At 37.5% G+C, this 25,176-nt stretch overlaps 1 protein-coding gene across 4 annotated transcripts in view; it reads right to left on the bottom strand.

The window, feature by feature from the left end:
• The window catches only part of DLGAP1 (DLG associated protein 1), a 134,999-nt gene extending 117,533 nt beyond the window's left edge, over positions 1-17,466 (bottom strand). For 2 of the 4 annotated variants that reach the window (XM_041477679.1, XM_041477678.1), the window contains exons 1-2: positions 16,513-17,466; positions 3,668-3,882 (exon numbers count right to left, since the gene is read on the bottom strand). In XM_041477679.1, the coding sequence (XP_041333613.1) occupies positions 3,668-3,882; positions 16,513-17,466 (1,169 nt within the window). Of the gene's footprint in view, positions 1-3,667; positions 3,883-8,248; positions 8,300-16,512 lie in introns of those variants that run through there. The other 2 variants (XM_041477681.1, XM_041477680.1) reach the window with 1 other exon arrangement.
• Positions 17,467-25,176: the final 7,710 nt, after the last annotated feature.

The raw sequence follows: 25,176 nt of genomic DNA, 5'->3' as shown, positions 1-25,176 counted from the left end.
CAGCTACTTTGCCCATAGTCCTTCAAAAGAACAAAAGGGATGGCTGCAGATCCTTCTTTGCCTTATCCATCTACAGATCTTGATAAAGCTTTCTGTAACTCCATATCTTTCAGATTTCAGTCTCTCTAGCAAACTTGGTTATAGTTGGCCAATGGATTTAAGAGTTGCTGGGAGCTGGAGGTGAAAGGTTGGCATGTGTATGTGCACAGCAATGTAATTGCATACTTTTTATCCCAACAAAAACCATGCTAAACATCAACAAGGTACATATAAATAGTGAGGGATTATGTCCTGAATCAAGCTCATCTGTAACAGAATTGTCAGTTATCTGCCACCTGCACCTTCTTTGGAAGTTTGCTAACCAGTCCATTTTCAATCTGCCTACAAGTGAAAGATAAACTTTTGCCACTTATTAGGAATGGCAAGAAAATGCCACATTTTTTTTGCAGCTGAATCTAGACTGTGAAAGCTTAAACACCAAGAGCACACTGCCAGAAAAGACAGAGAAAAAAAAAAAATCTGCTCACTTCCTGATAGGATAATGAGAATGCAGCAGCGGAGGTGTGTATTTCAAAGTCACAGCAAGCTGTGCTTTATCCAGAATGGTACCACAGAATTTGACACATGTGCTGTAACCACATGGAAACCATGGCAATGGAGGAAAATGGTAGGAGGGAGATTGTACAGTATGGCAGGGAAAAATCCTCGGCAAAACCAGGAAAATAAATTTGTATTATGTAAAGGAGATATGACACAGTTGTGCTGTTCAAAGGTTATTCCTCATATAAAAAGAAACACTGGTAATAATGAAAATACTTAGAAGAGTAGGCGCATGAGCAATGGTAGGTAGGTAGGTGGGAGGAACAGCGTGGGTTGTGAGACCAATATTAGACTTAAAGGAGTCAGAGAGGAAAAGTCCCAAAAGATGAAAAAATCACTTCAAAAACAACAGTGAAAGCAAAAGAGAACATGTTTTTAAGTTGTTTGCTCTGCCAGAGATGAAAGTGCAGCCAACTAGAGACTGCATACAGCAAACTGAGAAAGGGAGTAGCAGAAAGAAATGCATCAGGAAGATCCCTGACAATTACTGCTGTAGAAACACTGATTTCACAGCGTGCTTTGTTCTTCAGGGACAGAAAAAAACCATAATTAAAGGAGTGAAATACCACTCAGCTTCAGGGTGTTAATAATACCCTTCAAGGTCAACTAGAAGGTCCACTAGTAACAGTAAAAGGCTTCCTGCTGCCTAGAGCAGGCTTTGGCTCATTTCCACAAAGCTCTTATTCAGGTGCAAATTGAACCCAAGTCAACAGCCAGTCAAGGAAATAACTTGTTATCACACATCTCACAATTGCTTGATGACCTATATTCAGTGAGTTAGGGGCCCCAGTTTAGTCTCTGTCTAACACACCTGCAAAACTCTGACAAAATTCTTGGAGTAATCAGGGTAGCCATGGGATGAAAAACTAATGTCATTGTGAAGGTCAAGTCACACTATTAAGAAAGTATGAAGAAGTCTGCAAACAAAGACCCAGCTTAACAGAAGACTTAAATTCCCAGAGCAAGCACTCAGCTCTTTCTCATAAAACCCCCAGAAATTCCCATGTTCATCAGAAGGTAATGAAAGCACTGCATAATTATGTATTATACAAATTGTCTCTGAAAGTGAAAGGTTTCTCAGGAAGATATATTTCTTTAAAATATCAGTATAGATTAAAAGAAATAATTCTATTTCATCCCAATTTATGCTGAAAAGCCATTGAAAAAGAAAAGTTATTTCATGCTTTCTCTTCTTTTTTGATTTACTACCATTTACCATTTTCCCTTCCTTCTTCTACCCCATGATTTATATCCTACTTCTGCACAGCTCCTAAACTTAGGTGAATGTTACAGAGTGCACCTTAAAATTTGGTGCATTCCTAAAAGCTTTCCCAAATAGGAATGGATTAAAAACCATAGGAAATTAAGTATTTATACAAGCACTTTTCTGAATTAAAATGACTTGAAAGCTAAAAGCTTCTGCTGCCTGGCACCTCTGGTCTAATATCCTCCATGGGTGAACAGTGACATGCAGGACTTTTGATTTTTCATAAATCTATCTTTTTTTTGCAAATCTTGTATCTACAGAGAACAGAAATGACCAAGAGCAAATACACTCATTGTGATGCATTGCGCTTCACATATACTATGGAACTCTGGAAAGCACGCTTCTAAAAACTCAAAAAGAATAAGCTCTGTGCCTGAAAGTGTGTCCATGCATGAAGCCTGGCTGGAGTTTGTGTTAGTAAATAACATTCATGTTCACCTTGCAGAGGTTGCAATAACTGATTTCACAGGAGGAGTTTTGGCTCAGGAAAGGATGTGGTAAAGTCTTCTGGATGATGAAAGGAATCACTGGATCCCCTGAGCAAAAGCCAGCTAGATTATGAAAATCCCTGCAGAAAATGAGATTGCTTTCTCCTTTGGTCACTAATAGAAAGACAGAGTAGAAGCAATCCCAGGCTTCCCTTGAGACAAATTCAGGCAGGCTGCTATGGGGAGCTGCAGTAAGCTTGCTTTTTTCTGCTGGCCTATTCATCACTGATGTCAAGAGCATGACATTCTTAACAAGGATCAAACAGCTTTCTCTAAAATCTGTTTCTCAGATAAGGTCTCTGGAAAAAAATGGGGCAGAGGAGGACAAGGCAGGAGAAGAAATTAATCAGGGAAATGCAAAAGGAGTCTTTTGTCACTGATCATGGATACTAGAAGAGATAGAGATTCTTTTTATTCCCCCCCCATTTTAAAGCTACAGCCTTAGGCAAGTTATACTAAGATTGGTTTATTTTTGGTCTAGTGAACTATGATTCACTATTATAGCTAAGAATTTTTAAAAAGACAGAAACAATTGTTGATTTTAAATCCACACTATTTTCTTTTATGGATATAATTTCTTTTCTTGCTTTATGGGACTTTTCAATTTTAGAATCAATTAAAATAAAATGTTGATACAAAATTGTATATTTGTGCAATTTTCCTGACAATTTGGGTGGCTTTTTTAAAAGGCCCGAATAAAGGAAAAACAAATATTGACATTTAAAAAGCCACAAACTCATGATTCCTTTTGGCTAAAGCTTTCATAAACAATTGAAAAAAATCTGATTTTGGTTCTCCACAAAATACAGTACAATTCTGAGTGGAAAACATGGGTTTGTCTACTTTCAGATGGTCTTTCTTCTTTTTAATTAAATGTCAGGTTCTCTCTGGAGTTGCAAAGACTATCTTAGGGCAAATTTCAAATATTGAGTATATATAAATACACAGTTACACAATGCTTTTGCAGGCCAAAGCTGTATTTTAGCAAAGCATTCAAAGAGCGCACCTACTGTACATACCTGGATGCTCACTTAACACTAACAGGTTAAAATACTTTGCAAATTCATAGTGCAGGTTCCTTTTCAAAATAACATTGAAATACACTTCCAGATTTACTCTTGTTAAGAAAAAAAACCATGCCAAAATAAGCATGATGGAACACACTTGCTCAAATACATTCCTGAACTGGTAGCTAGAAATAAGAGAAGAAACAAAAATAGAAAACATAGAAAATGTAAAGAGAAGAATCAAATATTAAAAAATGTATGTCTTAATAGAGAGCTGTAGGTGATACAGCAGAACCTGGACTTACTTGAGAGTGGTGAGCTCAGTAAGGGATGGCTGAGTGGCCTTGAGATAACTCTCTCTGCGTGCAGCAATCTTTGGAGATGGCTTCGGACTTGTGTCTGAGTCTCCGCTGTCATCGTCCCCCATGGCTTTGATGTAACTGCCACTACGCATCCGGCGGCAGGGAATCTCGTCATCTTTTCCTCGTGGAGTGTAGCCAGCCCATTCATCTTGAGGAACCTGCAATGATGAACACAATTCTCTTGTTAGCACGCTCCTCCCTGATGTTATTGGTAAGCCATAACAGAGCCATAACAAAAACTCTTGATGGCCAAAGGCCTTTTCTTAATCTTATTTGACCATGGGTTGCTGTTGCAATGAAGGCTCACTTCTCACCCTGCAGAGGCACAAGCACCTCTGGAGTTCTTTGGCATTTTCCATTCCTTATCTGGGAAGCTTCTAGCAAACATCCTGACATAGAAGGTTTGGTTAGCTTTAATACTGGACTGGAAAAATCTTGGCTGTTTTCAGCAATTTTCATTCAAAGGCTTTATAAACCAGATCAGAGTATTTTTAGTTCAGCTCAACATATTGAACATCTTTGGGGAGGCACAAAAGCTGAAATACAAATCCTTATATGACAATCTTTTCTGACAGAGTGTACACAGGAACATTCACCAGGATGATTGTGGTTCAAGACACATTTCAAATTAGTGGAGCTATGCACTAATTATCACAAAAGTAGGTTTGCAAGTGTGAAGTTTTACCAGTATTGCTTCTATAGCTTAATTGGTGCAACTGCACACCCGCAGCTTGCAGTGAGCTTCCTTTTGAATTCTGAGTGTCCGAGTCCTACAACCCTTTATTCCCTTCTTTTTCTTCTTCTTAATGATGTGCACTATTTCTCTTGATCTGAAGTCAGTGCTGTCCCTTCTTTCTATTGGAAAGCTGGAACAATGGGAATGTGCATTCATGAGATTTTGAGACATAACAAAGGACAGTCCAAGAGCAGAGTGCTCTTGCCCACCCATTGTCTCCTTTCCTTTGCTCCCGGGGCTTCTGACCACATAAACCAACATCCTCCTCTTTCCTGTAACTGCAGAAACAACATGCAGTGGAGCAGGGTCTTTGAAGCTGTTTTGCAGAAACACCACTTTTATCTAAAGGTGAATCTGCAAAAGGGTTTTTTAGTTAAACAAGTATTGTGTTAGACTTAAATAAAAGCAGTTGTGAATTTTTACTTTGCTCCTTCTCTGATTCTTCTCAGTGAATCAACTCTATCAAACAGCCATAGCTATAATGCTCAGAAAACCTTACAAGCCACATTAAATAATGAGGCATGAATCTAGGTTACTAAATTTGTCTTGCAAGCTACAAATACTCTCACCTACCAGAATTATCTTTTCTATGAGAAGTTTTTCATCAACATTTACCTTCACCTGAGGATCTTGTGAATCCCACTGCAGATTTCGGCTAGAGCATATATGTGCCAGTTTGTTTAGACAACCAAAACTAAAACATCAGAATGCTTGCTAATGGCTTAGCTGTTGATTCCCACTACAAACATAAGTCTAAGTCCAGAGGCTGTAAGGCCTTTCAAATGCTACTGTTAATGCAAATAATTTTTTATGGCCCTTTTATGGCCTTTTGTCAATCTATAATGCTATAAACTGCAACCCTCAATCCACTGTGCTATACAAATGAACATAGATATTTAATGGTCCTAAGCTCATATAGGCTTATCACTTGTTATAATTAATTAATTATATTATTTTATTAATTAAACTATCCACAGCCTATGTCCTTGATTTGTTTCCTGATGATTTCAAAACCCAAGACCTTGCCAACCTTCTTCCTTCATTGATTTTTCTTTTCCTGCTTCTGACATAATGATTTAGGGCCTTCCTTAAGGTGCCAAGCTCAAGCAGTCCTTTCCTCTTGTGTTCTGCTCTCCCATTCTCTCTTGGTCAAGTCCAGCCTTGAAACTCACTTGGACCTTCAGCATTTTCCTCAAAGGACTGAAGATTTAATCCTGCAGATCTACTCTAAATTGCACCATTATCAATATTCTTTCTTAAGAGCCATTCTTCCTTTTCAGGACTTAGTAATTCTCAAATGCTCCATGTTTTATTTAACTAATTCTTTCCTTGTGCCTTTTAAAAGTTTCAAATGCTGTTGCAATGGATTTACCCCAAAACTTTCTATTTAGACATGCAAACACTGTGTACCATGATGAGATTTGAGTGCTCTAGTGCCTCAATTTGTACGACGTGATTGGAAGTTTCCAGTTTGAGCTCTGCTCCTATCAGGTAGCAATCACTGAAAAACAACAGCTATGTTTTTAGTAGCTTTTCCACTTTTTAAAAAACACTAGCTGCAGAGAAAGAAAGCTGAGCTGTTCACACAGAGATCAGGAAAAAGCAGCCTCAGTGAGTGCCACAAACCCACTGGCTGGTTTCGGTATTAGAAGTCACCTGCATGTGCAAAACCAAAGTGACCCAACAATAACACAAAGATTTCCATTTCCATATTATGGTTTTAAGGGTAAACCCTGCATGTGCCAAAGAGGAAAGGATGGCTGTTGTTAAAAAGTCATCCAGATTCAGAGAACAGACTAAAATACAAACCCAGATACGCTTCTAATTTCACAGAACTCACCGAGGAGTCCAGAGTGTTTGTACAAACTATCTTACCTGCCTAGACAAAGCTGCAATACAAGAATGTAAAGGAAATTTGATAAAAAAAAATCTATTTTATTTAAAGTTTGACAATTTTTTTTTTTTTTTTCTGGGATTTAAGTCTGGTTTGTTTTTTTCTAAATATTGTTTTTACTCTTTTTATTGTTTGTTTGTTTACTGTAAAATTTCAGCATATAATTGATTTGGTAGATGAAAATTTAGGTCCAGCTCCCCTTTATCTTATTTTATCTTATTTCTTACATTCACAAGATCAAAAATTCCTGATTTTGGAATTTGGTGTAGGCATCATATAACTGATAAAGAGCACTTGCAGGGTAAAGAAAATCTTCAGAAGTTCTGCCTCAGCTATTAACAGTTGTAATACTTTTTATTAAATGGTGTCTGTCTGTGTCTTACTTGAGTAGGACAAACAACTCTTAAAGTTCAGCATTTCCTTTCATTTCAGGCAGATAAAATAATGTCAACATTTTAACTGCTGTGCCTCTAGTCAAATACCTCAAGCAATACCTACTAAAAGAAGTGACCTGATTTTCAGAGTGCTTTTTTGGTCCCTAAAAAGTATTGGCTGTAACAGACGTGGCTGTAACAGCTCATGCAGACAGCGCAGTTCACTGTCGCAACAAAGTGTTTCATATTATGAGAAAAAAGTAAAACATAAAGCCCTCTCCAAAATGCAGACTGCAAAAATAAAATAAATCAGATTATTTCATACATTCTGTTTCTACACATATGGTACTACACATCCTGTAGTGTGATTTCTTCTGTTGGTCTGGAAAAAATGCTGGGAGAAATGTCTATGTGAACCTCCAGTTCTCTTATTTTTTTCAAGTCAGGGGGTCTGCACAAATGTTCCCACAGGCTCTTTATTTGAATGGCCAATATTATGCCTTGCAAGGTCACACAAGTGCAAATGCACTGTATCTTCTGCCTTAGAGGATTAATGGGATTAAGATTGACATACTTGAGATAAAACTGTTTCATGCTTTTAAGAAAATCATATTATCCAATTACCTAGGCAATACTATTTTTCCAGTATCAGAATATCAAGAGAGCACGTCACTTGCATGATTGTTTTAACTTCATGAAAAAGGGGGAAGAACTAAATTCAGATCTAACAATGAACATTGTTTTTATTAAAACAGAACTATTATTATTCACACTATCAAAGTAATAATGATCCTGGAAACATTTCATTCTCTAAATTATCTTTAAGCTCATGTACAAATCTTTACAAGCCTAGAAATCAAGAGTGTACTTCACTAATACAAAAGGCATAGTGAAACAGAACAACATTACTTGAATAGAGATAAAAAAATATTCAGCAAAGGCCTCTGAGCCACGCAGCTTATTGAAACTTAAAACTTCGGCAAACCCCTGGCAATAAATTGCTACATGTATGAACACTAAGACTGACAACAATTTCTTTCTTTTGATTAAATGGCTGATATAGCATTCTTTTGTAAATAGAGCAGCATATAAAGATGAAGTACTGCTACTAGCCAACATCTTACCTGGATTTAGCATCATTTAGTGTATAGATTACCTGTCCCAATATTTAACTAAATTTATGCTGCTCTGCAAGTTTTCACACTTTGTCATAAGCCAGGTTGTACTCACTTGTCACTTCTTTAATACATTTTTTGATATAAAGGAACTGGATTTTTTAATAGATAGCCTAAGACCCCTAATAAAGAAACAAAACAAACAGGTATACTGGCCTCACAGTTTTTAAGCATTCACTTCATATGCCCACATGTCGTAGTGTGTGAAATAAGCCCAGATTGTAATGACAAGGGTAAAGAAAACATTTTTTAAAAATTCTATTTCTAAACAATTAAATTAGAATACCTAATTTTCTTTATTTTTTAAATTAAAAAAAAAAATCCCCCAAATCATCATTAACTTACCTTGCTGGATGAAATAGCAAATAGACTGTCTCTATAGCAAATTAAGTTCATTATTGATCTCTAGTTTGCTTTGGTTTATTGCAGCTGAAATCATTAAAGCTTCTCCCTGTGCTTTGCCAAAGCAATGTGGATGACTATAGAAGTAAACAAAAGGACTGGAAGGAGTGGCTAACCATCACTCACAGCAGTAGACTTGTAACTTTAGCTTTCTATTAGTATGCAAATACTTAATGAAATGAAATCACACAACTGAAGAACAATGCCTAATGACTGCTCAGTGAAGATTTTTCAAACCCATGCAATTTGGTCTTCTTAGCCATTATTATGCCTCTTCTGCATGCTGTAAAGGAAGTTTCAATTGCCATCTTCCACTTACTGAGCCTATTCCCAGCAGTCATGAATATTGAATTAATCAGACCAATAAGGATGAGTAATGTTTCTTTCTATCAGTGTGCATATGTTAAGAATCATTGAAGTATGCAAAAAAAAAAAAAAAAAAAAAGCCTTAGAAAGCAGAAAGAAAAATATATGTTTAATGAGCCTTAAGTGTTTTCAAAAAGGCAGTTAGGAGGGTTGCCTTTATTTAGGATAAATTTAATATGCTCAGTATATGCAGCAACATTTGCTTTAGTTTGTACTATTTGAGCAATCGTGTTCTACTATAAATTAATTTAATTTAGCTGACTTATCTCCATATTTTTTTACAAGAAGAGAATTAACACCAGAACAAAGACCTGTCCAAGATAAGACATTACCTCCTCTATCCTGTGCCCATCCCTTGCATCAAACCTGAACAAACATGGTGAAGAACTGAAATTTTCCTTCACATAACAGTAGTTTGGAAAGTCTTCTAAACCAGTATGAATCCTGAGAGAATCAGCCAATAGACACAATTCTTCAAGCACCACTCCATTTTAAAATGCCCATTTACCAAAATGCGTCTTGACCATTGGCTCATCAATCTGATTCACATTCTGTTTTGTGATGAGGAATGTGTGTCTTCTAGACGAAATTACCATGTCTTGATTCCAGATAAATATTTCTCCTTCTGTTTTATGTATAAAAGTCCAACCAATGAGGAAGAGGGGCACGCCGATACAATGATTCCATCCACCGCCTCACAAGTTTGCCACCCATGAACACCTTCTGCAGAAAGGAAGCCAAACAGCAACCAGCATGTCCATTAGCTGAGGTGAACGTGACTGAAGGTCACAGAGCAGGGCTCTTGGCCAGGACCTCAAAGTAGAACTGCTTCAGCGATACTCATGGATGATATTCTCCAGTGTCAGAGGGCAGACATTCATTCTCATCTTTCGCAGTACCCTTGAAGCATTCAGTGTCATTGGTCATAATGACATATGATTTCTTGCCCAATTAAGGATGACAGGATGACTGCTAACACAAATACCAATCCTTGAAAGGACACTTGCAATGACCAGCACTAGAGAAGTGTTCATTTCTTCTTTATATCTTCTTTTGTGGTGAGTCACTTCAACAGCTGCATACAGTGACTGGTTTGCATCCAAAGCAATACTGTTAGATGAGATGCCATTTTACCTTTCTTTCACTGCACACAGGCACAAGTCTGCTATCAAGCAGGCAGCAGGAAACTGGCTAGTGGGTGGAGAACATGTAGCTGAATCTGTATCCTTGGAAGAAAACAGATGTGGTGGGGAGAGCATTTTGAGAAGCAGCCCTTATGCTGTTTCTTTTGGCTGACTGTAACTCAGTAATCTCTGGTGCTTTGCTAATGTGCTCTCACAGGCAGCAGCTCTAAGTGATGCCCTTAAACTGCCATCTCCTGCTGGCTGTTGGCTTCTGTCACATTTTAGTGGCCACCAGACAGACTTTATTGACACTTTTACAATTATTTCTTTTAGATAACAGCAATGCTATACATCTGTGAAATAAGCTTTCATTTGGCTGTAAGGAAACTGTCCTGGTTTCAGAAGATCATAGTGTGTCTTCTCAGCAACTCCAAATGGTCACCTGAGTTCTACAGTAGTGTCGCTGATGATATGAAATCAAGGTCATAGTCCTGACTATCATCTGCTGGAAACTGAATTGCTACAGACCAGGAAACCTCAAAGATTTCCTAATAAACTGGTTAGCAGGCTGGGGTTATGTCAGCAAAGCAAAATTAGACAAAAACTTATTTGCATAAAAGACTCCCGGACACAATTCAGAGAGTGTATTTGGAAGCCCTGGCCCTTCAGAACTGTCACAATGCCTTATCCAACTGTATGACACATTGCTTAGTCTTTGGTGAGAGAAATACATATCTATCAGAAGCCCAAAGAAGACATTTCATTGCACAGTTTCAGGGTAAGAGGATGAAAGGACAAACAATATACAACAGATTGATGTTCTTATTGCTTAATGCAGTAGTGACAGAAGCTCACCTGTGCAGAGCATGTGTAAAGCAGAACAAAAAACTGTGTCCAGATAACCCAGCTCAAACCGCTCTTCTGGCACTGTAGTATTTCCTCACTCAAGATCTGTACTGTGAATTCCATTTTTGAAACAAGCACAAAACCCCAACCCATTAACTGGATGAAGGGAAATACTCCTCATTACTTTGCATTGACTGAGGAAAATGTATCATTGCCCAGTGTTTTCTTCCCCACATTTTTCAGGTGTTTCCACATTAAAAGTTAAGGTTTCAAACTCAGAGACAGATTGAAATGATCCTCTTTGCTGGAAAGAACTTGTCTTGAAGATTTTTTGTTTTACTCTTGGTTTTGGTTTTTAACAGTGAAATTACTGAAAAGAATAAGATTGGAATATTCCAAATATTTAAAGATACAGAAAAGAATCAGGTTTATGACTGAAACACATCTTATCCATGAAGAGACTGAAATAGATAACAAATGCCAGCTGTTATGTGCAGCCATAATTTTAGTACACATTTCTGACCTAACAGTATATGTAATGTAGTGTCACCCAAGTAGGTTGCTAAATCCTATAAATGGTATGCCAGCAACAGGTTCCAGTTGCCAGAATTATGTTCATTAATGGATGCACTGTTAGAAAGTAAGGATGCTAACAGAAAGAACTGACAGTAATTGAAGTTAATCTGGAAAAAATAAGGTCAGTGCCAGTATACTCAATACTTAAAAGTTACAGGATAGCAATAAAACAAAAGGACAGAAAATTATGGAAGATTGGCAGATAAAGGTGCAGCTGAAATTGCTGTTGAAGAGCTCTCTTTGTACTTAGGAGGCCCCCATGACTCAAGACACCAAAGTTCAGCACAGCTTTCAATTAAGCAAATAAGAACACACCAGTTGTTAAGGTGAAATGAGTGGCAAGATCGTGATCACCAACACAGCTGACAATTTTGGGGGTTTTTTTGTTTGTTTTGTTTTTTTAGCTAAATTAAAGGACTGCAAAGATGAGGAAGATGTCTATATTGAAATACTCTCCAACATACTTCTTTTAGTATAGCAAACACATCTTGGGTGGGTTTGCAGGTAGGCTAAGTAACCATGATGCCAGTTTAATGGAATTATCTGTTAGTAATATACATTTTGTAAATAAGCTGTTTTGTGCCTAATCTGTATTTTCCACAAATTCCCTAGCTGTAGCCATTACTCATATTACCCACCTCACAATTTTAAAACCAAAATAAATTAGCTTTCTGTGAATATTTTTTTCAGTGTTAATATGCTTACATACTAGTTCATTTTAAAACTCAAGAGCATTTTAGAATTTCCAAATGTTTTCATGATTATTGCATTACCTGGAAGTTGACCTAGAATACATTAAAACATTTGACACTTTATTTCACATTTGTTCAATTTGGTTCACTAGCTTTACTAAGAATTAGCTCATGAGCACATAAAAAACCCTTGAAACTTATACCTCATATACTTTGTAGTTCTGACTGGAAAATTGAAAGAGAAATAACATGTGCTTCATTAATTTTCAATTTTTAATCAAATATGAGCCAAAAAAGTAATCAGATACATGAAAAACAGAAGATTTATATTAATGGATGTTAATACAACTTTCATATATGTAAGGATGTTCTGGACGATTAATTTGAATAGGGTAGTTGCAAACACCATAAATGAGGAAAACACAAACTGAAAATGCAGAAAAACTTGCATTGATAAACTTAGCATAAATTGCTGTGTCATAAGGATAAACACTTTGAAATGTAAGGTACCATGTTAACAAATCACATTACACTTACTGGTCCTTATTAGCACCCTGACCCTTAGGTCTATTTGGTCATCCATGGAAACAGGCAACAAAAAGAGGCTGGCTGGGACTGGAATTCAGCTTCCCTAAGAAACTGTGCCTTGTCCTGAGACTGGAAAACAAGTCATCTGGATAATGAGCTTCTCAGCACTACACATTGTGTACCAAAGCACATTACAGGCAACCTTCACCCAGGAAACTGAGTGCAGTACTCAGCAGAACCCTTTGTCACTGGAGAATTCTTATTACACCCAGAAACTTGGTTTATATTTTTAATAGTATTTCTCACAGTATCCCACCAAAGGACAAGCAAAGCAAATGTGGATCTTGAATGACTGCACTGTTGCCCCCACCTTCTGCGCTTCAGTTTTCAGAGGTAAAATTTCCATCCTTAGCCTCAAGTATCTGACACAACTGACATGAGTCTCATCAGTTGCAATGAAGAGAAAACTTATGACTGACCCACATAACAAAAGAAAATTAATCTGAAAAGCATCATTCGTTGTATTTTTCTCAGTCTCTTAACAAATGGACCAAGGACAACAGGAACGCTAATTACAGGGAGCATTAAATGGCAAAACTATAATCAGAGACAAACTCTGTAGTGTATTTGATACACTATTAGCTCCAAAAATCATGAATTCATAGAAAACAAGAGTGTCAGAAATATCTCCCCATGTATTTAGACCCTATTGTTTGCAGCAAAGGACTGCTGCTTTCATGTTGTCTTTGATGGTTTGGTTAATTCCATTTTTTTTCCAGATGAGAAGCTAGCAGAGAAGTAGAGGATGACCACTGCTTTAAATTTTTTTCTTTCAAGGGAGGGGAAACCATCTTGAAGAAGCATTTTGATAAAACATGAACAATTCCTTCTCACCATCCTTCACTGTAGTCCAACTGTAAAGCTGGATCAAATAGCACTATCCTGAAATAAAAAATCAGCTCATGAAAAGAACCTTATCTTTCTTTTACCACCTTCTCACTCTTGAAAAGAGAAATAGAAGATAAAAATGCAATTCCATTCCCAAAATATGGGTAAGAGGAAAAGATTTGCTTGACAGTCTTTAGACTATTCTAGGACAATATCTGTTTCTGAAGATGCACAGAGTAGACCCAAGCCTCCCCTAGAACTCCAAGGATGGACACTGTGCCTCAGCACCAGGGCTGGAAGTGAAGTCTGGTGGGGTAAAGAAAGACAGTACAATGCAGAGGACTCTGCACTTGATCCAAACTCCAAATTATGAGAAATAAGCCCATCTGTAATACTAATTACTGCCAACACCTTCCACAGAACAGTTAAGTGGAAAATATCACAGCAAGTGAAATAATTGTTTGTTATTTCTGTGTCTTTATGCTGACAATTCCTGCAGACACTTTTGTGGATGAAAGCCCTTACAAACAAATGTGAAGTCAATGTCACCTGTGATCTCTGATATACTCAGATCTATCAGGATAAAGAAAATTATCCTGAGTACCCTGAGCTGGAAAAAAGTCACTCCTTCATTGAATTCAGATACTGTGACAAGAAGAGATTGCACGAACAAGTATCTGCTCTTTGAATGATCAGAGTTTATGTCATGTCCTGGACCACAGACAACAACTTAAATACCAAGCAAGTTGATAAATCTATTTAACATTTCGTGAGTTATAGAAAGCAACAAAGAAGCATCATAACAATGAAATTAAATTATCAGGATTGTCCAGTGCTGTTGTAAATTTGCAGCTTTCATCTCATTTTATGCCCTTCCAATTGTTCTAACACAAGACACCAGCCTTTTGGTACAAAAATGAGAAGTTCACCTGGAAATCGGCAGATGCACAGAGTAACTCTACAACTCACTAACAGAGTAGAACTCTGCTGCTGTTAATATATATTTATATTGCCAGACAGACAAAGGGCCTCCATTGGGTTCTGTGTCCCATTGTGCTGCGCATTGTGGAAACACAAAAGGGAACAAAGTCCAAGCCCCAAAGGGCTTGCAGTATAAAAAGACAAGTGATATAGTGAAAAGAAAAGCATGGTATGTATTCAAAACAGACTGACTTTTTAAATACCTACATGCATTTGTCATCCCTTCAAGCTGCCAAGAGAGAATAATCCTGACCTGCTTCCTCAAATCTACTGTACTCTGTTTGAATATTACTTCCAATGTTAACTGATGCCTGGTTAAGATTCTCCTTTAAAAAAAAAAACAAAACAGTTTCAAACCAATTATATTTCCCTTGATTTTACAATGGCATGCAATTAGAAAGGATAAAACAAAATTAAGTGAAAACTGAAATAGAACTACCAGTGAGAATGGGAAATAGAACTACAGTGAGAATGTAGTTATTCTAAGTGAGAATTTAGTTATTCTTGCCCTTGACAATTGTTGGACATATTTTCATACAGACACAGATAATGTCCTCTAATTCCACTTGAGGAGTCTATTCCTGTCAGTTAAACATTATCTAAAGGTCCCTATGGAGGTGTTCATTTAAAGCTGATGCTGGCACAGTTTTTCACTCTTTTCTAGCCATCTGGGCACATACTGAACTGTCAGCTATTTTATCTAAACCCAAGAGAAGGCTGAAGGAGTAAACAAAAATACCAACAAAAAAAATCACAGGGTTCAAAGTAACCACAACAATCAAGCCTAAAGTTATGATTTCTTCTTACTCACAAAATTCACACAAAAGATACTTAATAAAAAACCCACAAAACCTCAAAAGGATGCAACCTGAGGCTATTTTGAAACCCCTCTCCCTCCCCAGCCTATATGCAGAGCTGTAAACACACTGAGCATTTGTATTGCCCCCTCTTCCCCCACCCCACTCTCCTAAGCAATTGATAGAAAATATACATATCCATTCCTTTACATTTAAGACTTAGCATCCCAGAGGCTGGTAATCAAAATTATTTTGCATGACACTTCATAAAACATTTTAAGATCAATTTTTAAATACTGATGCCTCAGTCCTACGCTTTCTCTGCATACTGACTTAAACAACAGAATGTGGAAGCTGACTGTCTCATTAAAGCATCCATATGAGAGAACCTGCTACAGTTCTATACAAATAGAAAAGAGTCCCACTACATTAAAATGAAACCGAATTATCTTAGCAAACCTCTTTTTTCCTCATGGTCTTCTCTCTTCTCTGTGCAACGTTGTTCCATCTTACACACACACTTAAATGTGCCATAAGTGCTTCTTTTAAAGTGCATAAAAGCTATCCACAGCTCTCCTAAGAATGAAACAGTTTTAATATTTTCTGATCCATGTTCCTGCCACAAACATTCACCGGCAGTATGATAGCTCCAAGAGGAGACATCTGATTCTTGACATTTAAAGATACAATACTGGTGGAAAATAGTGACGCTGTATTAACTGCAAACAGCTTGTGAGGGAGTAGGTGATGTACTCCTAAAATGTATAATCAGAACAAGCAATAATTTCAACCTTTTGATTTTTTATTTTTGACTCAGAGCCATAAAAAAGAGGAATAGCCTGATAAACAAATCTGGACATGTTACAATAACTCTTTTAAGAGAATTTGTATTCTATGGCAAAAAGAAAAGTAGGTTGTTTTCCTGCTGGAGAAAGTATTAAGGTACCCCATAGTTTCTCAAAAAGGGTCTCAAAAGCCTTCATAAAAAATGAGCACTAAATGAAAGCAAAATTGAAATTACAGAAATCAAAGAATTTGTATCCTGGTAACATTCAGTTAATTGACATTTGCAATGCTAAATGAAAGCACTAAAACATCAAATTCTCCATACCCCTACTGTGACAGCCTTATAAATTCAAAAGGTACACAGAAAGGTCTTATTTTTCCCACATAAAAAAAAAAAAAAAATCCTCTTCTAACATGAACCGTTGCTTTGAAACACTGAATTCTGGACCAAAAAAAAAAAAAAAAAAAAAAAGGATATATTTTTAATTTTAGCAGTAGAACCCCTTGTTTGGTGATCAGTGACCTCTGGGGAAAGTTGAGACATCAGAGCAAACCTCCATCCCCCACAAACACCTGAGACAAGGCAGAGCACAGTTAACAGCAACCAGTTCTCCACACTGTACCTGGAGGTACTGACATGACCGTTCCTGCTGACACGTCTCTGCCTTCACCACTGTCTGGTCCATGTTAACTGATGCTTTCTGGTAAACTTCACGGGCTCTGCTCACGGTTAACGTAGAGGACCAAGAGCTTTTCTTCATTAACTGGGAGTCCAAATTCACAGGCAGGTTTGCACAGGTAGAGCATTTGACATCATTATTGCTTCTGGAGGACTTCACAGTATGCTCGCTAATAGTGTTATAGGCTTCCATAAAGTATTGGGAAGAAGAGCGATCAGGGCATCTTCCCATGGTCATGACCCCACTGGGACCATGATAAATGCAAACATCATTGTCCAAGTTGTCATCTGAACTCCACCATCCTGATGCATTGGATCTGGGCTTACCTTCTGATCGCCTTTCCTTACTCTTGCTGCGCTTCCCATACCTCATGGTCTGTGACTCCTCCGGGCTTGCTTTCCCCCCATTGACGCTCCCCTTGGATGGTCCTTCCAGAGAGTGGGACTTGGTGAAGAGCTTTTGGACAGAGTGAACCAGATGCCGGATCCTGCCCGGGCTGTCACTGCGGTGCTCCATGGCAGTTCTCTTGTACTGCAGCGTGTGGTAGCCATCCCGATTCAGGGGCAGCTGCCGCTCAAACTGGTCCAAAAGGTTGGCAGGAATGCGGTTGGTCTTGTTGGCAGTTCCATGGGGAACCAGAGCACACTCATCCTTGAGTTCATGGTGGGAGCTGTAATGCCTCCGGGGAAACGTGCTGCTGGCAATCTGATCATTGTAGGGCACCATGCACTCGGCCTGGAAAGAGTTCCTTTGAGTGTAGTAAGGGTGGTCTGCGGGGTGAGGGTCCACCGGGTTTAACAAATATGGCTTCCTGTCCTGGTGGTGTGGCAGGCTGTCACACGCAGGGTCACAGGCAACCCCGTGGTGGTGACTGCGGCTGCCGGATAATCCCTTCATCGCTGATGGACAACGAGTCCCAAAGTCATCTAATACGTATGGCTGTGCGATAGGCAGAACTCAGAGAAAGGCCTAAAAGAAAGAAATACAACAGAACATGTAAGATACTCAAGTTGAGAGAGTAAACAGCATGTGCACACTTAACCTTCTTTGTTTCTTCTTGCAAAAGTAACTGAAATAAACATTCTCAGACTCTTTTTATCCTTTAATCTTTCCCACATCCAGCATGGTGATAAGGATACCTAAGCAGTACACAAGAAAAATTATCTTGCTCCATTAGCTGCAAACAGGCAGAAGACAATGTTTCCAATATGAAAAGCTAGATAGGATAGATTTTACCTCGACGCTAAAATGTCAGTCCTGAAAACATTCATGGCCGGGGACCTCCCAGAATGCCTTAACTGCCCATCTGCATATTTTTCAAGACCAAATGAACACACTGAAAAATATCTTTTCTTTAACCGAGCACTTTCTGGGCTTCTTTGGGCCAAACACAAAGCATGGTGCAATTAATGGGAAACCTTTCTCTAACTTCAATTAATATATTTTTACTCAATCTCCATGTCGTCTGCCTGGACTGTAATCATCTAAAGGCAACAGCAAAACATTATTTCCGTAAGTTCTTTTCAAATTAAGAATAAAATAACAATAAATTACACTAACTGTCAAAATGAAGCCAAACCAACTATTTAACATCCCATATATCTGTGGGGTTTGTATTTACTATTTTCTGACTCCTAATCACTAAAAACCTCCCATCTTATTCTGCTAATGCATTGATTTATTTCTCAATAATATTTCACTATTATAAACAGTGTTCATATACCACTACATACTTCTACCATTAAAAGAACTGGGATAGCCAAACCTGGCACACAACAATAACAGTTAATAACAATACACTTAATTCTTGATTGCAGTTATTTGTCCCTGAAACTGTAGAATATGGATTACAACAAATTGAAAATGGAAATCTTCATCCCAAATGATATAATAACCACTCTGTTTGAGGCCAGGTGCCCTCATTTCAGCCCTCAACTCTGTCAAAAGTCTGGATGCAACCTATGAGCTACTAATGTGTAAACTGTGAGGTTTCAGGTGTGGCAAAGCAGTCTCATGGTGCTATCTGAGAAGGTGAAGGGCAGAGGACTCCCTAGAGGATGCTTTCTCACACTGCACTGAAATGGGAGTCACTCAGCTACTTTACTCCTTTCTGGCATGGCTAATCACATAAATACTTTTAGAAGTGTAGCTCTTCAGATCTTTCTTGGAGTAAGGACAAACATGCATAGCAAATAGGTTTCCACAATGCTCCTCCAGCACACTCTCAGTTAATAGTTCATGTTTTAACAGGTTGCAAACATGTTGTACCGACTGGCAAATTGGTAACAATGAAGTTTTCTAAATTAGCATTAAGTTAACGTTAGTCTGGAAAAGCATGCTCCGCACTTCATCAGAACTTATTTTATATTTTCTTCTGAATCTGCAGCAAGCCAAAGAGGTTTTTTTCAGTATGTTTCAAAGCTAATCTGGATGTCCTGCATTTTATTCCCCCTCACTGGATCCCTGCAATGCAGAAAATGTTCCTTCTCAGGGGACCTTGAATTAAAAAAAAAAGTTTTCCACAAAAGGCTCTTGAAATATTCCAAATGGATAAGGTGGCTGATTTACCTAAAGAGGAGAATGGCTAAAGGCACCTTTAAAAGCATGAAAATAATATATTCAGGGAGCTGTACTTGTCAATTATACTGTAGTGACAATCCTTAGCACTTATAAAGAGAATTTTACATCCCTACCATAGTTTTAAAAATATGACCCACTAGTCTGTGTAATTGAGAAACATTCAAAGGGATGTAATGGTAGATTAATTAGTTAGGTAATTGAGAATGTGACTTGATCAAAGATACCCCATCGAGCAGAGTACTTCTAAAGGATACAGAGACCAAATAAAAAAAATACAATCTTTGCTATCTATGAATATCTTTTACCTATCAAAACTTATGAAAACAAAACTTCAGCCATTTTTTTTTTTACTTAAATCCATAAATCCATTTGCAATCATGCAACAGTCCTTATGATGATGGATAAATTCTCTTAAGGCTAAAAATACACTCGTGTGCTATATAAGATAAAAAAAAAAAAATTAAACCTTGCCTCAAAGATAGAAGAAAGATATGAAAGAGTACAACTAACTGGGACATGCCCTAAAACAGCAATTTATTTTAATTTTTTCCCTATCTGAATGGCTATGAAATTTTCATACACTGTGGAAAAAAGAGTATATGTAGGCAAAGAACCAAAACAACCAATAATTTACAGTGTAGTGAAGTCACGACAGGAACAGGAGATGTAATGGAATTATTGAGAAAATGTAGCCTTAACATACTGATACAGAAAATGGCTGGGATCAGGAAACACTTGATCTGGTTTATAGACTGGGACAGAATATTGTGGAAAACCTTGAAACTAAAAACAAGCTTAGAAGATGGAGCTATGGTTTGACCAATGAGAACAGCCATGTTACCAGCTGTGTTTTGGATGGACTGGCAATATGGATGCTAAGGAGGATGTGCAAAAAGTGGTAAAAAGTGAAAAAGCATATGAAAAGTGACATTTTTCTGTATAGAGAGAAAAAAGACAGGCTTTCAAAAAAATTGTGGAGGAAGATTGGCTAAGCACTGCTATATGAGCTTGGATGGCAAGTAGGATGAAAATGTTTAGGAGAAAAAATACATGTATTTTGAGTCTGAGCTGTCAATGGATCTTTTATGAGGAAGTACTGGAGAAAAAAGCAGAAGATAGATAGGATGATCTGCCCAAAAGGAATGAACAGATGAACAGATAGGGAGAATAACAGAGAAAATGCTTGTGAAAGCAAAAGATCATAGAGTTATGAATAATCAGATGTAAAAGAGGAGGAAAAAAAGAAGAAACAAACAAAGAAGCAAAAACCAGAGAGTGATAGAAAAATCAAGCCAAAACCAAAAGGGAAAAACTAACCTGTGGAACAAAAAGGAAAGGTGGTAATTTATTCCCAACTCCTAGACTGCTGGATGCATTAAGAGAGGGGTCTTTTTTCTGGTATAACAGCACTGAAACATTTATTTTATAATGAAAATTGTGATTTTAAAAGTCCCACATAAGCACTTACTAGAATATAGCTTCATTTTACCTTAACTGTGTTACTGCTGCCACAACATTGAAAATGTAATGAATTAGGAAAAAACCCAATCATGTACCATACTACACCTTCCAGGAAGGAAAGAATAAGTATACTATGCTCAACATTGAAGAAAGAAGTGTTGCTTTTCTTAAATATTCAGTGGACAATTCTTCTGCACAAAATCACTCCAAACACAAAACCTAAATCCCTCTCACACCTCAATCCTGTTTTAATATGTTGATATAGGTCTAGAAAAAATTTCTATCCTATGGTCTCTGATTTCATCAGTATTTTTCAAAGAATATACATCATATTCCGTAATTGCATTGTCTGAACCTATACATCAATGTTTAGCACAATTAGCAGCTGGAGACAGGGCTATCTGTTCATGCCAGGAGTAGCTGAGAGGAAAACGATTAAGTCTTTTATTTTATTGGTATTTTTTGGCCAAAACAGGAACATTTGATTATTCATGAAATAGGGCAAGACAATTGATGAACACATTAATAAACAGTGCAAATTACAATTCTATAGACAGCAGACCAAAACTCCTTGATGGCATAGGAATAAAGGAGATGTTAAAGAGATAGAGCATTGTAAGGATGAAGAAGACTTACTACTTTCAACATTCATGTTACATTTGCTTTTGTTTTCTTGAGGATGCCCTTGGTAGGAGCAATACAAATATATTCATCCCTGTCCCTAATGTGGTGTCCCTAATGCATAACAATTTCCTGGAATAACCTAGTGGCTAGAAAAATGCCTATCTAAATCCTATGTAATTACAATGAAAATGAATGAGAAATAACAAACTCTGAACATAGAAATCACCTTAATTTTTTACAAATTTCCTTTAAATATATTGTGTACTCATGTGTTCCAAATTTACTCATAAAACACATATTTGAGAAGTGTATTCTTTCCCTTAGATATATGTTCAACCTTCTGTCTTAGAAAAGATTTACTGATATGCCCCCGAGCCCCTCCAACTTCATCCAACAAGACTGCAGAATGCAGAATATGCTGGGGCAGAGGAAGGACTCCTCTTCTTGAGCAGCAGCACTCCTTTTCTCCCTCTGCCACTTAGGGGGGAAGAGGTAGAGCTCAGGAAGGAGGGAGGGGTGGGAGGATGTTGTTTTACTTCTCATTATCCTGTTCTGACTTTGACCAGCAATGAATTCAATTAGTTTCCCCAAGCTGAATCTGTTTTCACTGTTACCCATGGTGGTAATTGGTTTGTGATCTCTCCCTGTCCTGATCGCAACTCATGAGACTTTTGTTTTCCTCTCCCCAGTCCAGTCATGGAGGGGAGTGATAGAACAACCATAATTAGGGCCACGGCACCTTATCTTTGTCTGTTCAGAGATCAAGGAGTGAGGGATGTTGATTTTTTTTATTGTTTGATGAGTGTGGTTCTTCTAAAATACCACTCCAAGAATCAGACGACATTTCTGAATCTTCCGGGTTCTGCCAGGTCCAGAAATTGAAGCACTGGGGCAGAGGTGGAAGACATAATGTGTAAACACATAATGTGTTTACATGTATGCTCAGCTCTGAGAGAGGAGAGCATTTAATCATGTGCACAAATTGAACCAATGGTGCTTCTTAGCAATACTGTTTATAGTTGTTCTCTCATTTTATGCTCTGTGGTAAACAAAGATAGGTTCTGATTTCCATACTAAAATCCCAAGGTTCCCAGAATTTGCTTATTTATTGAATCTCACACTATGGAATGTTCTCGGTGAAATTCCTTTCCACAGTTCTCAAAATTTACAAACAAATGGAAAATATGATTATGGTAAGAAACTTCCACATGCTCCTCATGCAGAACATTGCTTTATTGTAAAGGTCATGATATTTTGCAGCCATTATGTGGGGCCTTTTTGTTACATTGCATCACATTAATGAAAATCTAGACATCAATAAAAGGATACATATTCTAAAATTCATCTATTCACATATTTTATTAAAGGTGTTCAAAAGAAAATGAGGTCTCATATTATCTCCCTAATACATTTTGGCATGTAATATGAACAATTCAGTGCCTTGGGTAAAACTCTCAAGAGAACATCTAATTTTTGCTTCTGTGTCAGCAATCACAGCAGGCAAGTGATATTTACAATATAGTTTAATCTTGAACAGTGGACAGGGAGTCATAAAGAGAAATATATTGGCCAGTCAACTTATTCCAAGTGCACGGGGAGATCAATAAGTGGGAGTAACTGGGGAAAAAAACCATAATTAAGCTTTAGCTGATCTTGAGGAGGCTCTTGTGAATGGTATGCATATCAGAAAAAAACCAAGAAGAGAGGCATCCCACCAATGGATTGGTAAAAATACCAACCCACCACAAAAATTGGTGGGTTTTTTTTCTGTCTGCATACAACAATTTTTAGTTTGCATATATTTGTGGTATCAGGTATCACATTTAAATTTGACAACTGTTTCCGTCCACATGCTTTTGGTGAGCAACTGTGCTGGCCAGTACCAGGACAGTATATGCCTAAACGTTTTGGGCTTGGCTTTACTTTTTTCATCTCTGTGTCTAAAAGCAAGCTGATTTGCCACTTGGAGTGCCATACAATCTCTAGTCACTAAGGTAACCTAACACATCATTAACCTCTGAGTCATATCTAAATACACTACAAAGTCTGCAAGATTCTAACAGTAATAAGTCAGCAAAATTTTGACACAAAGAGACTGAATTTTTCAATCCTCTCAGGAGTGTGGCTGGCAATACGCAGGATTGCACGCAAAGATCTTGGCTCTACAAAAGGAAGTACTAAACTATGATTGTCTTCTCTTCCACTCTCCTGATTTGCACACAAATTAAGAGTCAGCTTTTAAAAAATCCTGATCTGCTTCAGTGAGTAATAATATATAGTGCAATTAGACTACTCATTACTTTCCTGTGGTGTAGGACAGAGTCTGACTCGATAAGATACAGCACATCAGTTCGAGAGCCTGTTGTGAATTCAGAACTGCCAATGGACATTTTCTTCTCCAGAAAGAAAACAAACAGGATATTACGTCTGTGTAATGTGCAAGTAAAATAATATATTAAATTGAATCATTTAATAAATGTCATATAGGCAGTGTTGAAGCATATACCTCATACACAAATTTAGATGTTGCATTTTAACCTCCTCAGTCTGGGGGATGATGATCTTTATGACCTTTTTTTTTTTTTTTTTTTCTTTTTTTAAAGCAGAATTTGCAATACATTTCCAGAATGCTTTGTCTGGGAAAAGAGCAAAAGGGAATGAAAAGGAAGATACACCAAAACTGGGAATCAGGTAAACATGCACTTACCTGAGCTGCACTCTTTTAGGCACCTTATTGTTGCACCTAAGTTTGCAACTCTATTTTGCTTGCTTTCTTCAGAAGAATTCTTAAAATGAAAGGATTACAGTCACTACTTTCTATCAATTACAAATAATCAATATGATATGGGTGTCTTCTACTATCTCTGGATAGCAAAAGGAAGCAGGTATGAGGGACAGGTCAAACATTCCAACAGCATCTGATAAAAATAGAGGGGCTATCACAGTGGCATAAAACATACACCATTAAATGACTAAGACAGATACAGAGATATCAGGTATGTATCTAAATTCCTGCAAGCCAGTCAGTTATGGATGTCAAAGGTTTATTTTTCTAGGAGGAATGAGGTGATCAGCAGAAAACCTAAAAATTCAACATGTACTTTTCCTGTCAAAGGCAAATAAATTCATGGTCTTCAATGTGGTCACATAGTGAAAATGGACATTTTTGTACTAAAACAAGCTCTTGATCCTCATTGCAAGGACACCAGCATGTCTAAGTCTAGGCGCCACTATAGCTACTAGTGACTGACAGAGATCTAATGGAAGCTGCTAATCAGGGCTTGCACCAGCATGACAAAAATCCCATCTGCAGAGATTATTAACTCATTTTCTACCAGTTTTTAAGTGTTTTGCAATTCTGTAGCATGGCAATGTGAGAGGTATCACAGTTAAATTATTGCCTGAGCTACAGGTTTTCATGCCGTCTAGAGATTTTCTACACATACATTGAAAGAACAATATTCACTGTAAAGCCAGGGAACTGACATTACTCCTATGCACTACACTCCAGTCAAGACACGTTTGACTTCTGTGATGGCAGTGACAGTGTGATTGCATAATTACATGACTTTGCTGGTCTTGACCTGCAAATCTCATGATTCAAACTGTCTCTAAGCTTTTTATTCCTTACTATTTGGAGATCAAGTGAAACATTATGATAACTATTTCTTGCTCCATGAAAAATCACTCAATTTAATGAAACATAGTTTTACAAGACTCCATCTAGAGCTCCAGACTTACAAACCTCATTTAGCAGAAATAGTGAAGATTTCTTTGAGAAAATATTCTTCCAAATACACTATAATATTTTAAGTCCAAACAAAAGTGGATGCTACAAAAACATACAAGCACCAGAATCTCTGTGCTTGCAGATGGTCCCCTATCTTGGCTATCAATTCATAGCTCTGTTTGAATGGTGCCTTCCCTGAACACCCGTTGTCA

The sequence above is a fragment of the Pyrgilauda ruficollis genome, unplaced genomic scaffold, assembly GCF_017590135.1.
Source record: "Pyrgilauda ruficollis isolate IOZ18807 unplaced genomic scaffold, ASM1759013v1 scaffold41, whole genome shotgun sequence".
Lineage (NCBI taxonomy): Eukaryota > Metazoa > Chordata > Aves > Passeriformes > Passeridae > Pyrgilauda > Pyrgilauda ruficollis.
The sequence above is the reverse complement of the archived record's forward strand: the minus strand, read 5'-3'. Positions and strand labels throughout refer to the sequence as shown.